We start from the raw sequence: 16,760 nt of genomic DNA, 5'->3' as shown, positions 1-16,760 counted from the left end.
TGTAACCTCCCCAGTGCTTAGAATGGTGCTTTGCACATAGTAAGTGCTTAATAAATGCCAACATTATTAACATTATTATTAAAGTGCTTTCTATGTGTCAAGCGCTGTACTAAGTGCTGGGGTAGATACGAATTAATCAAACATTACCCAAAAGCCTCCTTGTACACATGGGGCTCAGTGTCTAATTTAGAGGGATCTCCATTTTACAGATGAGGTACCTGAGGCACAGAGAAGTTAAGTGACTCGCCCAAGGTCATACTACAGACAAGGGGAAGAGCTGGTTTGTTTTGTTTGGTTTTGCGTGCCTTAGTGGAAAGAGCATGGGGTTGGGAGCCAGAGGTCGTGGGTTCTAATCCCAGCGCCGCCACTTGTCAGCTGCATGACTTCGGGTAAGTCACTTAAGTTCTCTGTGCCTCAGTTACCTATCTGTAAAATGGGGATGAAGACTGTGAGCCCCACGTGGGCTGATACCTTGTATCTCCCCCAGCGCTGAGAACAGTGCTTGGCACATAGTAAGTGCTAAATGAATACCGTCGTTATTATTATTTTGTTTTTAAATGGTATTTGTTAAGTGCTTTATTATTGGCCAGGCACTGTACTAAGTACTGGGGTAGACCCAAGACAAATCGGGTTGGACACAGTCCATGTCTCACATGGGGCTCACGGTCTTAATCCCCATTTTACAGATGTGGCAACTGAGGTCCAGAGAAGTTAAGTGACTGACCCAAGGTCACACTGCAGACAAGGGGCGGAGCCGGGATTTGAACCCCAGTCCTCTGACTCCCAGAGGACCACACTGCTTCTCATTCCCATCGCGCCCTCTCCCCACCTCCCTCTCCTACGGGGCTGAGGAAAGGAATTAGTTTCTCCCTGCCAGCACCCTTGTAGGGGGCTCGGGTGACAAGCAAGATGGCCCCCATTTTACAATGGGGAAACTGAGGAAGGGCGTGATGAAGGGATGGCCCAAACTGCCGAGTGACCCCTCCTGAATGTCTTGGAGGTGAAGACTTACCTTTCCCAGGGTGAGCGACATGGACCTGGAGGTGCGAGGGGTTCCATCCTCTGCAGAGAACAGGACAAACACAACAACGACACCATTAGACCACAACGACACCATTAGACACCAGCGCTTAGAACAGTGCTTTGCACATAATAAGCACTTAACAAATGCCATTATTATTATTATTATTATTAGAGAGGTGACGGGCGACAGGCCAGCAATGCCCCGAGTGACCATTTTTCTACAAAAATGTTCAGACCATATTTCCCCACTCAAGAAACTCCATCGGTTGCCCATCCACCTCAGCAACAAATGGAAACTCCTCACCATTGGCTTTAAATAATAATAATAATGATAATAATGATAATAATGGTATTTGTTAAGCGCTTACTATGTGCCAAGCACTGTTCTAAGCTCTGGGGAAGATACACAGTAAGTAGGTTGTCCCACTCTCATCCCCATTTTACCGATGAAGTAACAGGCACAGAGAAGTGAAGTGACTTGCCCAAAGTCACCCAGCTGACAAGTGGCGGGGTCAGGATTAGAACTCACGACCTCTGACTCCCAAGCCCGGGCTCTTTCCACTGAGCCACACTACTCTATTTATTTGACTTGTACATATTTACTATTCTATTTATTTTGTTAATGATGTGCATTTAGCCTGAATCCTATTTGTTCTGATGACTTGACACCTAGTCCACATGTTTTGCTTTGTTGTCTGTCTCCCCCTTCTAGACTGGCAGCCCGTTGGTGGGCAGGGACCGTCTCTAGATGTTGCCAACTTGTACTTCCCAAGTGCTTAGTCCAGTGCTCTGCACACAGTAAGCTCTCAATAAATACGATTGAATGAATGAATGAATGAATGAAGCAGTCAATCAGCTTGCCCCCTCCTCCCTCACCTCGCTACTCTCCTACTATGATCCAGCCCACTCACTTCGCTCTTCTAGTGTTAACTTTCTCACTATGCCTAGATCTCATCTGCCTCGCCGCCAAACCCTCCTCCAAATCCGCCCGACAATGACTCTTCCCTCCTTCAAGGCCTTATTGAAGGCCCATCTCCTCCAAGAGGCCTTCCCAGACTAAGCCCTCCTTTCCTCTTCTCCCACTTCCTTCTGCATCATCCTGACCTGCTCCCTTTATTCATCTCCCCTCCCAGCCCATAGCTCATATCTGTTATTTATTTATTTATATTGAGCTCTAGACTGTGAGCTCACTGTGGGCAGGAAACGTGTCTTTTTATTGTTCTATTTTACACCCCAAGCGCTTAGTACAGTGCCCTACACACAGTAAGCACTCAATAAATACAACTGAATGAATGACTGGGTGACCAAGGCCTTCCTCCCACTGCCTGGTGCTGCCAAAGTGCCATGGAGAGGCATTGTTGGCGCATTTAGATTTTCTAAGAGCACTACGGCGTGCTTTCACCCTAAGATGAAGATCCTCGAGGCTTGGGGGAGAGGGCTGAGGAGCTGGATGTTTCCTGGAAGATAATAATAATAATAATAATGGCATTTGTTAAGCGCTTACTATGTGCAAAGCACTGTTCTAAGCGCTGGAGGGGGATACAAGGTGATCAGGTTGTCCCGCGTGGGGCTCACAGTCTTCATCCCCGTTTTCCAGATGAGGTAACTGAGGCACAGAGAAGTGAAGTGACTTACCCAAGGTCACCCAGCTGACAATTGGTGGAGCCGGGATTTGAACCCATGACCTCTGACTCCCAAGCCCGGGCTCTTTCCTTTGAGCCACGCAAGAAGCCAGGTGGCCTAGGAGTCAGAAAGTGCAGGGCTGGGAAGCCGGGGACCTGGTAATCCCAGATAATAATAATAATAATAATAATAATAATAATAATAATGATGATGGTGTTTGTTAAGCACTTACTATGTGCCAAGCACTGTTCTAAGTGCTGGGGTATTCATTCATTTATCCATTCAATCGTATTTATTGAGCGCTTACTGTGTGCACAGCACTGTACTAAGCACTTGGGAAATACAAGTTGGCAACATCTAGAGACGGTCCCTACCCAACAGCGGGCTCACAGTCTAGAAGGGGCAGACAGAGAACCAAACAAAACATATTAACAAAATGAAATAAATAGAATAAACATGTACAAATAAAATAAATAAATAGAGTAATAAATACGTACAGCAGAATGTCCCACGTGGAGCTCACGCTCTTAATCCCCATTTTCCAGATGAGGTAACGGAGGCAGAGAGAAGTTAAGTGACTTGCCCAAAGTCACACAGCAAACAAGTGGCGGAGCTGGGATTAGAACCCACGACGTCTTTCCACTAAGCCACGCTGTTTCAATCAGATCTGCCACTTATCTGCTGTGGGACCTTGGGTGAGTCACTTTATTGCGGGAGGGGAATGAGTGAGTTATATTGCTAAATTCTACTCTCCCAAGTGCTTAGTACAGTGCTCTGCGCACAGTAAGTGCCTAGTAAATACGATTGTTTGATTGATTCACTGGGCCTTCCCCGACTAAGCCCTCCTTTCCTCTTCACCCACTCCCTTCTGCATTGCCCTGACTCACTCCCTTTATTCAACCCCCCTCCCAGCCCCACAACACTTAATAATAATAATAATAATAATGATGGCATTTATTAAGTGCTTACTATGTGCAAAGCACTGTTCTAAGCGCTGGCTTAGAATTTAGCACTTATGTACACATCTGTCATGTGTTTATATTAATGTCTGTCTCCATCTCTAAGAAGTTAAGCTCATTGTGGGCAGGGAATGTGCCTGCTTATTGTCATACTGTACTCTCTCAAGTGCTTGGTACAGTGCTCTGCTCACAGTAAGCGCTCAATAAATATGACTGTTTTCATCCAAGTACCTCTTCTCTCTCCTACTTAGATTATTTAGCCCCTTGTGGGACAAGGATTGTGTCCAACCTGATGATCTTCCCCACTTCTTTGTACAGTGTCTGGCTTGTGGAAGGCACTTAACAAATATTATTATTTTTAGAGAAGGGAGGAGACTTCTTTAAAGGGAAGCCCAGCCCCTGGCACCATCAAACAGCTGTTTGAGCTCCCATCATCCTCAGTGCTATTTACTGAGCACTTATTACAGGCCAGGCATTGTACTGAGCACTTGGAAGAGAACAGACCTCCCAGAGAGGGTGCTTAGCTCCAAAGAAGTTGGAGAATCTTTCCCTCACAGCCCTAGTCTAAAAGCCAGGCTCACACATGAAAGTCCAGTAATGGTGGTATTTATTAAGCAATTTCGTTTAGTTTTGTTTTTTTGTCTGTCTCCCCCTGCTTCTAGACTGTGAGCCTGTTGTTGGGTAGGGATTGTCTCCATTTGTTGCCAAACTGTACTTTCCAGGCGCTTAGTACAGTGCTCTGCACACAGTAAGTGCTCAATAAATACGATTGAATGAATGAATGAATGACTATGAACAAAAATGCCTTGGTAAAAGCATGTTAGCAGTTTCAAGTTCATCAGATCAGACTCTTTCCCACACAAAGCTCATTCCTTCATTCAGTCGTATTTATTGAGCGCTTACTGGGTGCAGAGCACTGTACTAAGCGCTTGGGAAGTACAAGTTGGCAACATATAGAGACGGTCCCTACCCAACAATGGGCTCACAGTCTAAAAGGGGGAGACAGACAACAAAACAAAACATGGAGACATGTTGTAGGTGTCAAAATGGTCAGAACAAATGGTGAGAAGCAGCGTGGCTCAGTGGAAAAGAGCACGGGCTTTGGAGTCAGAGGTTATGGGTTCAAATCCCGGCTCCGCCAGTTGTCAGCTGTGTGGCTTTGGGAAAGTCACTTAACTTCTCTGTGCCTCAGTTACCTCATCTGGAAAATGGGGATTAAAGCTGGGAGCCCCCCGTGGGACAACCTGATTACCTTGTAACCTCTCCAGCACTTAGAACGGTGCTTTGCCCATAGTAAGTGCTTAATAAATGCCAACATTATTATCAAATAGAATTATAGCTATGAGACATGAGACATGCCCACACACACAAGCAGTCTACGCCAACATATAAGAATGGCGTCCTCCCACATGGGAAAGACACACCTCCACATGTGAGAGTGGAATCCAAATACAGAGACCCCAGTGTTCCCCGTTATTTACCAGACGGACTGTAGCTCCTGCTTGAATTCTGGTTGGCAAGTTTCTTAAACTCCATCAGCTCCGCGTGGTCTTTCTCATATGTTCTCTTCAGATTCTCCACATACTGCATCATGACTTCCGTGGCCTTCGACATGCGTTTTTCCTAGAGGGAATAAAGAGAGGGTTCAAGAGTATGGTCCGGAGATCGTCAAAGGGTGGAGGTGAGATGACAAAAAGTTTCGAGAAGTTGGAACCGGAGAACAGGAGGCCAAAGGGAAACAGAATTCAAGCCTCGGAAATTGCCTGCATTCATCAATCAATTAATCAGTCGTATTTATTGAGAGAGACTTACGCTAGACAGAAGGAAGAACTTCCTGAGAGGGAAATCTGTTAAACTCTGGAAAGCAGCATGACCTAGGGAAAGAGCACGGGCCCGGGAGCCGGATGACCTGGGTTCTAATCCCAGCTCTGCCAACTGCTTGAAGGGGACCTTAGGCAAGTCACAACGTGGCTTAATGGAAAGACCATGGGCTTGGGGGTCAGGGGATGCGGGTTCTAATCCCGGCTCTGTCCTTTGTCTGCTGTGTGACCTTGGACAAGTCACCTCACTTCTCTGGGCCTCAGTTCCCTCATCTGTAAAATGGGGATGAAGACTGTGAGCCCCACATGGGACAACCTGCTTAACTTGTGTCTACTCCAGTGCTTAGAACAGTGCTTGGCACATAGTAAGCCCTTTACAAACATCATTATTATCATTATTATTATTCTCTGTTCCTCAGTTCTCTCATTTATAAATGTGGATTCAATATCTATTCTCCTTCCCCAGACTGTGAGCCCCATGTTGGGCAAGGACTGTGGCTCCACCACTTGTCTGCTGCTTGACCTTGGACAAGTCAATTCCTTGCTCTGTGCCTCAGTTACCTCATCTGTAACATGGGGATGGAGACTGTGAGCCCCAGTAAAATAAACATCATCATCATCATCAGTCGTATTTATTGAGCACTTACTGTGTGCAGAGCACTGTACTAAGCCCTTGGAAAGTACAAGTCGGCAACATATAGAGACAGTCCCTACCCAACAGTGGGCTCACAGTCTAAAAGGGGGAGACAGAGAACAAAACCAAACATACTAACAAAATAAAATAAATAGAATAGATATGTACAAGTAAAATAAATAAATAAATAGAGTAATAAATATATACAAACATATATACATATATACAGGTGACAGTGACATTCCCTGCCCAGAATGAGCTTACAGTCCAGATGGAAGGATGGTGGGGAGACAGACATTAATGCAAATAAATACAATGAGAGGTATGTCCATAAATGCTGTGGGGCTGGGAGGGGGAAGACCAAAGAAAGCAAGTCAGGGTGACGAAGAAGGGAATGGGAGATGAGGAAAAGTGGGGCTTAGTCTGGGAAGGCCTCTTGGAGGGGATGGGCCTTCAGTAAGACTTTGAAGCGGGGGAGAGTCATTGTCTGTGGGATTTCCCTTCAAGGCCCTACTGAGAGCTCACCTCCTCCAGGAGGCCTTCCCACACTGAGCCCCTTCCTTCCTCTCCCCCTCGCCCCCTCTCCATCCCCCATCTTACCTCCTTCCCTTCCCCACAGCACCTGTATATATGGATATACGTTTGTACATATTTATTACTCTATTTATTTTACTTGTACATATCTATTCTATTTTATTTTGTTAGTATGTTTCGTTTTGTTCTCCATCTCCCCCTTTTAGACTGTGAGCCCCCTGTTGGGTAGGGACCGTCTCTATATGTTGCCAACTTGGACCTCCCAAGCGCTTAGTCCAGTGCTCTGCACACAGTAAGCGCTCAATAAATACGATTGATTGATTGATTTGAGGAGGGAGGGCATTCCAGGCCAGAGACAGGACGTAGGTGAGGGGGTGGCGGCGAGAAAGGCAAGATGGAGGCCCGGCGAGAAGGCTAGCACTAGAGGAGAGAAGCGAGGCGAGGTGGGAGGGGGCGAGGTAATGACACAGAAGGGAATCAATCAATCAATCAATCAATCGTATTTATTGAGCGCTTACTATGTGCAGAGCACTGTACTAAGCGCTTGGGAAGTACAAATTGGCAACATATAGAGACAGTCCCTACCCAACAGTGGGCTCACAGTCTAAAAGGGGGAGACAGAGAACAAAACCAAACATACTAACAAAATAAAATAAATAGAATAGATATGTACAAGTAAAATAAATAAATAAATAGAGTAATAACTATGTACAAACATATATACATATATACAGGTGCTGTGGGGAAGGGAAGGAGGTAAGACGGGGGGGATGGAGAGGGGGACGAGGGGGAGAGGAAGGAAGGGAAGGGCCCTGTGGGACAACCTGATCGCCTTGTAACCTCCCCAGCGCTTAGAACAGTGCTTGGCACATAGTAAGCGCTTAATAAATGCCATCATTATGAAGGCGGAGGAGCGGCAGGGTCTCACCTGGCGCACGGCGCCCACCACCTCGGCCCGGCTGGAGAGGCGGGCGGCCAGGCGGTGCAGCACAGCGATGTCCTCCAGCAGCTTCTGGCAGCCTTCTCTCGCTTCGCACTGTTGCCCCGCAGAAGTCGAGCACTGAAAGGCAAGAAGACGGGAAACCCTCCAGTCGCAGGCCCCGGACAGGGGCAGGGGGACATTTCCGAAGCAGTGTGGCATGGGGCAGTGAGGCATTCTCTGTGCCTCAGTTACCTCATCTGTAACATGGGGACGAAGACTGGGTGTCCCATGTGGGACATAGACCGTGTCCAATCTGATAAGCTCATCTCTACTCCAGTGGTTAGTACAGTGCCTGGCACATATTAAGTGATTAACAAAAACCATTAAAAAAATACAAAAAAAAATAGAATTTACCAAGATGACCAGCTTGGACTCATGGAGACTAGTTTGGGTCCAGTCTCTGTAGGAGCTGAAGCTTCAGGAGGGTTTTAGAACCATCGGATCCTCTGCACTCTATTTATTTATTTATTTATTTATTTTACTTGTACATTTCTATCCTATTTATTTTATTTTGTTGGTATGTTTGGTTCTGTTCTCTGTCTCCCCCTTTTAGACTGAGAGCCCACTGTTGGGTAGGGACTGTCTCTATGTGTTGCCAGCTTGTACTTCCCAAGCGCTTGGTACAGTGCTCTGCACATAGTAAGTGCTCAATAAATATGATTGATTGATTGACTGATGGGGCACCTGTGCCCACTGTGGGGATAATGCCACAGCCTCAGCGCAGGGGGCTTACCACCCCTCAGACCTCCAGCTTTGTCCCCTCGGCCTCCCCTTGCCCCTTCTCCAACCCTGTATGGTGCCTGGCACATAGTAAGCGCCAGTTGTCAGCTGTGTGACTTTGGGCAAGTCATTTGACTTCTCTGTGCCTCAGTTACCTCATCTGGAAAATGAGGATTAAGACTGTGAGCCCCACGTGGGACAACCTGATCACCTTGTATCCTCCCCAGCGCTTAGAACAGTGCTTTGCACATAGTAAGCGCTTAACAAATGCCATCATTATTATTATTATTTTCCAAAGCAGTGTGGCTCTGGACACCCATGCCCACCACAAGGGCAGGGCCAGAGTCCCAGCACAGTTTCATTCATTCATTCAAGTGCTCTGCACCCAGTAAACGCTCAATAAATACGATTGATGATGATGATGATGATTTATTGAGCGCTTACTGGGTGCAGAGCACTGGACTAAGCGCTTGGGAAGTACAAGTTAGCAACAGATAGGGACGGTCCCTACCCAACAACGGGCTCACAGTCTAGAAGGGGGAGGCAGAAGGGATTCCCTGAAACACTCCAAGCAGAGACTTCCTCAGCCCCCAGTGAAACTGATTGGCAATTGTGGTTCATTCATTCAATCAATCGTATTTATTGAGCGCTTACTGTGTGCAGAGCACTGTACTAAGCGCTTGGGAAGTACAAGTTGGCAACATATAGAGATGGTCCCTGCCCAACAACGGGCTCACAGTCTAGAAGGGGGAGACAGAAGAGATTCCCTGAAACACTCCAAGCAGAGACTTCCTCAGCCCCCAGTGAAACTGATTTGCAATTGCGGTTCATTCATTCATTCAATCGTATTTATTGAGTGCTTACTGTGTGCAGAGCACTGTACTAAGCGCTTGGGAAGTACAAGTTGGCAACATATAGAGACATTCCCTGCCCAGCAACGGGCTCACAGTCTAGAAGGGGGAGACAGAAGAGATTCCGTGAAACACTCCAAGCAGAGACTTCCTCACTTCCCAGTGAAACTGATTTGCAATTGTGGTGTTTTCTGGACACCATTTCTTCAGGCCTCACTGGCCTCGGGCTGTCTGTCAGTCAAAAGGAGACTAGAAGGTTGTCACTCTTCTTAGTTACTTTTTTTTTGTTTTGGTTGTGGGGGGTTTTGGCCCATTTTTTTTAATGGCATTTGTTAAGCGCTTACTATGTGCAAAGCACAGTTCTAAGCGCTGGAGAGGACACAAGGTGATCAGGTTGTCCCACGTGGGGCTCGCAGTCTTAATCCCCGTTTTACAGATGAGGTAACTGAGGCACAGAGAAGTGAAGTGACTTGCCCAAAGTCACACAGCTGACAAGTGGTGGAGCCGGAATTTGAACCCATGACCTCTGACTCCCAAGCCCAGTCTCTTTTCACTGAACCATGCTGCTTCTCTGTTGCCCTTCTAGACTGTGAGCCCACTGTTGGGTAGGGACTGTCTCTCTATGTTGCCAACTTGTACTTCCCAATCAATCAATCAATCAATCAATCGTATTTATTGAGCGCTTACTATGTGTAGAGCACTGTACTAAGCGCTTGGGAAGTACAAATTGGCATCACATAGAGACAGTCCCTACCCAACAGTGGGCTCACAGTCTAAAAGGGGGAGACAGAGAACAGAACCAAACATACCAACAAAATAAAATAAGTAGGATAGAAATGTACAAGTAAAATAAATAAATAAATAAATAAATAGAGTAATAAATATGTACAACCATATATACATATATACAGGTGCTGTGGGGAAGGGAAGGAGGTAAGACGGGGGGATGGAGAGGGGGACGAGGGGGAGAGGAAAGAAGGGGCTCAGTCTGGGAAGGCCTCCTGGAGGAGGTGAGCTCTCAGCAGGGCCTTGAAGGGAGGAAGAGAGCTGGCTTGGCGGATGGGCAGAGGGAGGGCATTCCAGGCCCGGGGGATGACGTGGGCCGGGGGTCGATGGCGGGACAGGCGAGAGCGAGGTACAGTGAGGAGATTAGTGGTGGAGGAGCGGAGGGTGCGGGCTGGGCAGTAGAAGGAGAGAAGGGAGGTGAGGTAGGAGGGGGCGAGGTGATGGAGAGCCTTGAAGCCCAGGGTGAGGAGTTTCTGCTTGATGCGCAGATTGATCGGTAGCCATTGGAGGTTTTTGAGGAGGGGAGTAATATGTCCAGAGCGTTTCTGGACAAAGATAATCCGGGCAGCAGCATGAAGTATGGATTGAAGTGGAGAGAGACACGAGGATGGGAGATCAGAGAGAAGGCTAGTGCAGTAGTCCAGACGGGATAGGATGAGAGCTTGAATTAGCAGGGTCGCGGTTTGGATGGAGAGGAAAGGGTGGATCTTGGCAATGTTGCGGAGCTGAGACCGGCAGGTTTTGGTGACGGCTTGGATGTGAGGGGTGAATGAGAGAGCGGAGTCGAGGATGACACCAAGGTTGCGGGCTTGTGAGACGGGAAGGATGGTAGTGCCGTCAACAGAGATGGGAAAGTCAGGGAGAGGACAAGGTTTGGGAGGGAAGACAAGGAGCTCAGTCTTCGACATGTTGAGCTTTAGGTGGCGGGCGGACATCCAGATGGAGATGTCCTGAAGGCAGGAGGAGATGCGAGCCTGGAGGGAGGGGGAGAGAGCAGGGGCAGAGATGGAGATCTGGGTGTCATCAGCGTAGAGATGATAGTTGAAGCCGTGGGAGCGAATGAGGTCACCAAGGGAGTGAGTGTAGATTGAGAACAGAAGGGGACCAAGCACTGAACCTTGGGGAACCCCCACAGTAAGAGGATGGGAGGGGGAGGAGGAGCCTGCAAAAGAGACTGAGAAAGAATGACCAGAGAGATAAGAGGAGAACCAGGAGAGGATGGAGCGCTTAGTACAGTGCTCTGCACACAGTAAGTGCTCAATAAATACGATTGATTGATTGATTGTTGGCTAGGGACCGTCTCTGTATGTTGCCAACTTGTACTTGCCAGGCGCTTAGTACAGTGCTCTGCACACAATAAGTGCTCAATAAATACGATTGATTGATTGATTGATTGATTGAGTTTAGCAAAATAATTCAAACTACTCAGAACAGTAAACTGGCAAAATCCCCCTCTAGAAGTGAGTTCGTTGTGGGCAGGGAATATGTCTGCTTGTTGTTGTGTTGCATTCTCCCAAGCGCTTAGTACAGTGCTCTGCACACAGTAAGTGCTCAATAAATACGATTGATTGATTGATTGTTGGGTAGGGACCGTCTCTATATGTTGCCAACTTGTACTTCCCAAGCGCTTAGTACAGTGCTCTGCACACAATAAGTGCTCAATAAATACGATTGATTGATTGATTTTAGCAAAATAATTCAAACTACTCAGAACAGTAAACTGGCAAAATCCCCCTCTAGAAGTGAGTTCGTTGTGGGCAGGGAATATGTCTGCTTGTTGTTGTGTTGTATTCTCCCAAGCGCTTAGTACAGTGCTCTGCACACAGTAAGTGCTCAATAAATACGATTGATTGATTAATTGATTGATTTTAGCAAAATAATTCAAACTACTCAGAACAGTAAACTGGCAAAATCCCCCTCTAGAAGTGAGTTCGTTGTGGGCAGGGAATATGCTTGTTGTTGTGTTGTATTCTCCCAAGCGCTTAGTACAGTGCTTTGCATACAGCGAGCGCTCAGTAAATACAGTTGAATGAATGAATTGAATGAAGAATCACACATGCATTACTGCTTCAAATACCCGTTGTGCAAGAAGCAGTTTGACCCTATTGAAAAGCAGCGTGGCCTAGTTCAGAGATCTCAGGCTTGAGAGGCAGAGGACCTGGATTCTAATTCATTCATTCACTCATTCGTTCAATCGCATTTATTGAGCGCTTACTGTGTGCAGAGCACTGTACTAAGCGCTTGGGAAGTACAAGTCGGCAACATCTAGAGACGGTCCCTACCTAATTCCTTCTCTACCACTTGTGTGCTGTGTGGCTTTGAGCAAGTGGGTTTCATTTACCTTATCTGTAAAATGGGGATTAAGACTGTGTTCAACTTGATTAGCTTGTATCTACCCCGGCACTTTGTACAGTGCCTGGCACATACTAAGCGCTTAACAAATACCGTAAAAAAAAACACCTGACTGTCTGATTTCCAGAGCGGGGTTCGATCCACTGGACCAATAGCAGGCCTTCAATTTACTTTATTCACTCCAGAGCTTAGTACAATGCCTGGCACATATTAACAAATATTATTATTATTATTACTATTATCATTGTTATTATTCAGAAACAGCCACCACAATGATGCCATCAGCTGGGAATGGCATAGTCCACGTTTTAAGAAAGGGATGAACTTTTGTTACTATTTTTATTGTTGTTATTATTATTATTATATTCATTAAGGATTTACTATGTTTCAAGCACTGTCCTGAGAACAGGAGTAGATATATACATTAATCAGACTGGACTCGATCTATGTCCCAGCTGGGACTCACAGTCCAAGTAAGAGGGAGCAGGGTTTCACCCCCATTTTGCAGATGAGGAAACTGAGCACAGGGAAGTTAAGGGACTTGCCCAAGGTCACACAGCAAGCTCAGAACCCAGATCAGAGTCCTCTGACTCCCAAGACCATGTTCTTCCCACTAGGCCATAATAATAATAATAATAATGGCATTTATTAAGCGCTTACTATGTGCAAAGCACTGTTCTAAGTGCTGGGGAGATTACAAGGTGTCCCATGGGGGGCTCGCAGTCTTAATCTGCTCATTTTACAGATGAAGGAACTGAGGCCCAGAGAAGTGAAGTGACTTGCCCAAAGTCACACAGCTGACAATTGGCAGAGTCAGGATTTGAATCAATGACCTGTGACTCTCAAGCCCAGGCTCTTTCCACTGAGCCACGCTGCTTCCCGCCCTTTAAATAATAATAATAGCCATTTGTTAAGCGCTTACTATGTGCAAAGCACTGTTCTAAGCGCTGGGGAGGATACAGGGTGATCAGGTTGTCCCACGTGGGGCTCACAGTCTTAATCCCCATTTTACAGATGAGGTAACTGAGGCCCAGAGAAGTTAAGTGACTTGCCCAAGATCACACAGCAGACATGTGGCGGAGTCGGAATTCGAAACCACGACCTCTGACTCCAAAGCCTATGCTCTTTCCACTGAGCCACGCTGCTTCTCTAAACCCAGTCCATCAGAGGGGACTCCGACAGAGCCGCTTCAAATCAGGAGTTGCTTTGAAAAACTGGCAGCCACATCCATAAAGGAACACTGAAAGTGCTCTGCACATTGTAAGCGCTCAATAAATACGATTGATTGAATGAATGAATGAATGAATGAACTGAATTTATGAGCTGTCAGGCAAAAATGCTTTCCAATCCTTCTCCTGTCAGAAGCCAAGCATAGAGACAATAATAATTAAAGGGCTCTAGATGTTCCCCGAACTCAGTTTGCAAGTGAAGGAGAAATCCAGGTCAGGGCCACCAGTCTTGTTGAATAATGTTTGTCCCCAGTTTCCAAACGGAAGAGGGTTCGCCGGCCCATGATTATGGAACTTTAACCTCTGGGATCAGATGAGTGATGGATTCTGCTTCCTTTACCTCACTTTCCCTCCTGGTGAATTTTCCTGTTCACTGTCATTGGTAATACGCATTTCACACTTCCCATCAGGACTGGTAGCTGACTCACTCATTAAAATCGTATTTATTGAGCGCTTACTATGTGCAGAGCACTGTACTAAGCACTTGGGAAGTACAAATTGGCAACATATGGAGACAGTCCCTACCCAACAACGGGCTCCACAGTTTAGAAGGATGTGTTCCCTGGGTTTTATGAAATCAGAGGGAGTGAGAAATACATATTCTTCAGTACAAACAAAGCAGTGTCTGCCTTGCCCACGTGATATAGCTGGATTCTTTGTGTGTGGAAAAATCATAATTTGGAAAACTCAGATTTTTTTTGTGTGGTATTTGTTAAGCACTTACAGTACGCCAGGCGCTGTACTAAGCACTGGGGTAGATGTGAGCTAATCAGGTTGGACTCAGTCCTTGTCCCACGTGGGGCTCATAGTCTTACTCCCCATTTTACAGACGAGGTAACTGAGGCCCAGAGAAGTGAAGTGACTTGCCCAAATCCACACAGCTGACAATTGGCAGAGGTGGGATTTGAACCCACGACCTCCAGCTCTAGCTCCCAAGCCCGTGTTCTTTCCACTGAGCCACGCTGCTTCTCATTGTACTAAGCACTGGGGAGGACACGAGCAAATCGGGTTGGACGCAATCCCTATCCCGCATGGAGCTCACAGTCTTAATCCCCATTTTACAGATGATGGCATTTATTAAGCACTTACTGTGTGCAAAGCACTGTTCTAAGCGTTGGGGAGGTTACAAGGTGATCAGGTTGTCCCACAGGGGACTCACAGTCTTTGTCCCCATTTTACAGATGAGGTAACTGAGGCACAGAGAAGTTAAGTAACTTGCCAAAAGTCACCCAGCTGACAATTGGCGGAGCCAGGATTAGAACCCATGACCTCTGACTCCAAAGCCTCTTTTCCACTGAGCCATGCTGCTTCTAGGATGAGGTAGCTGGGGACCAGAGAAGTGAAGTGACTTGCCCAAGGTCACACAGCAGCAGCCAGGCGGTGGAGCCGGGATTAGAACCCAGGTCCTTTGGCTCCCAGGCCTGTGCTGTATCCAGCTGCAGAACCAGTGACCACTACAGCTCATGGCCAGCGGCTATCGGAGAAGCAGCGTGGCTAGTGGAAAGAGCCCGGGCTTTGGAGTCAGAGGTCATGGGTTCAAATCCCGGCTCCGCCAACTGTCATCATCATCATCAATCGTATTTATTGAGCGCTTACTATGTGCAGAGCACTGTACTAAGCGCTTGGGAAGTACAAATTGGCAACATATAGAGACAGTCCCTACCCAACATTGGGCTCACAGTCTAAAAGGGGGAGACAGAGAACAAAACCAAACATACTAACAAAATAAAATAAATAGAATAGATATGTACGAGTAAAATAAATAAATAAATAGAGTAATAAATATGTACAAACATATATACAGATATACAGGTGCTGTGGGGAAGGGAAGGAGGTAAGATGGGGGGGTGGAGAGGGGGGCGAGGGGGAGAGGAAGGAAGGGGCAATGATAATAATAATGACAATGACTAACAATGATATAAAATAACAGTAATAGTAGTGGTATTTGTTAAGCGCTTACTCTGTACCAGACACTGTACCAAACAGTGGGGTAGATACGAGCAAATCGGTATGAACACAGTCCCTGTCCCACATGGGGCTCAATGTCTTAATACTGTCAGCTGTGTGACTTTGGGCAAGTCACTTCACTTCTCTGGGCCCCATTTCCCTCATCGGGAAAATGGGGATGAAAACTATGAGCCCCTCCGTGGGACAACCTGATCACCTTGTAACCTCCCCAGCACTTAGAACAGTGCTCTGCACGTAGTAAGCGCTTAACAAATACCATCATCATCATCATTTCTGCCTTTACCCGGGACCGTTCTTGGAATGCCGAGGAAAGTTCGGTGAGGGATTTCTGTACCCACCCTGGGGCTGATCAGGACCCCCCAGGGGAGGAGGCGGAGACGGAGGAAGTCACCCCTTCCCAGGGTGAGGAAAGTCTCCTTACCGTGATGGAGGCCTTGAAGTTGTCCAATTCCTTCTCCGTGTTCTCTTCCGTGAGATTTCTCTCCCGCTCTGCCAGGCTAATTCTCGATTCCAGCGTGTAGCTGTCGTTTCTAAAGGCCAAGGAGAGTTGTACAAACACATTCTGGAGGGGTGAAGGCATGGGAGGGCTGTTAGAAGAGTTTCTGAGCGACAGAAGGCGTTTATTCATTTATAATGCGCTACCTGCAAACACACCCCAGCTCTGCCACTTGTCAGCTCTGTGACTTTGGGGAAGTCACTTCACTTCTCTGTGCCTCAGTTACCTCATCTGTAAAATGGGGATTAAGATTGTGAGCCCCACATGGGACAACCTGATCACCTTGTATCCTCCCCGGCGCTTAGAACAGTGCTTTGCGCATAGTAAGCGCTTAACAAATACCAAAATTATTATTATTATACTAGAATACGACATCACCACAATGGAAACAGGAGCTGGGTGACCCCCGGGGGAAAGAGCGCACAGCTGGAAGCCAGAGGAGCTGGGTTCTAATCTTCGTTCTGCATCTTGACTGAGGTGTGACCTTGGGTGAGTCACTTCAATTCTCTGGGCCTCAGTTACCTCATCTGTCAAATGGGGATTGAGACTGTGAGCCCCACACGGGTGAGCCCCTTTTTTCCTCTCCTCCTCCCCATCCCCCCCACCCTACCTCCTTCCCCTCCCCAAAGTACCTATATATATATTTGTACAGATTGTTGCCAACTTGTACTTCCCAAGCGTTTAGTACAGTGCTGTGCACACAATAAGTGCTCAATAAATACGATTGAATGAATGAATGAATAATCCCATCTCTGCCACATACCTGCAGTGTGTCCTCGGGCA

The 16,760-nt window shown here is 46.9% G+C and overlaps 1 protein-coding gene across 1 annotated transcript in view; it reads right to left on the bottom strand.

Moving 5' to 3' along the window:
- The window catches only part of IRAG1 (inositol 1,4,5-triphosphate receptor associated 1), a 148,021-nt gene that overhangs the window by 24,365 nt on the left and 106,896 nt on the right, over nucleotides 1-16,760 (bottom strand). The window contains exons 12-15 of the mRNA XM_038764614.1: nucleotides 15,903-16,043; nucleotides 7,522-7,653; nucleotides 5,087-5,228; nucleotides 1,013-1,062 (exon numbers count right to left, since the gene is read on the bottom strand). Coding sequence (XP_038620542.1) covers nucleotides 1,013-1,062; nucleotides 5,087-5,228; nucleotides 7,522-7,653; nucleotides 15,903-16,043 — 465 coding nt within the window. The remainder of the gene's footprint in view (nucleotides 1-1,012; nucleotides 1,063-5,086; nucleotides 5,229-7,521; nucleotides 7,654-15,902; nucleotides 16,044-16,760) is intronic.

Source organism: Tachyglossus aculeatus, chromosome 22, assembly GCF_015852505.1.
Source record: "Tachyglossus aculeatus isolate mTacAcu1 chromosome 22, mTacAcu1.pri, whole genome shotgun sequence".
Classification (NCBI taxonomy): domain Eukaryota; kingdom Metazoa; phylum Chordata; class Mammalia; order Monotremata; family Tachyglossidae; genus Tachyglossus; species Tachyglossus aculeatus.
The sequence above is the reverse complement of the archived record's forward strand: the minus strand, read 5'-3'. Positions and strand labels throughout refer to the sequence as shown.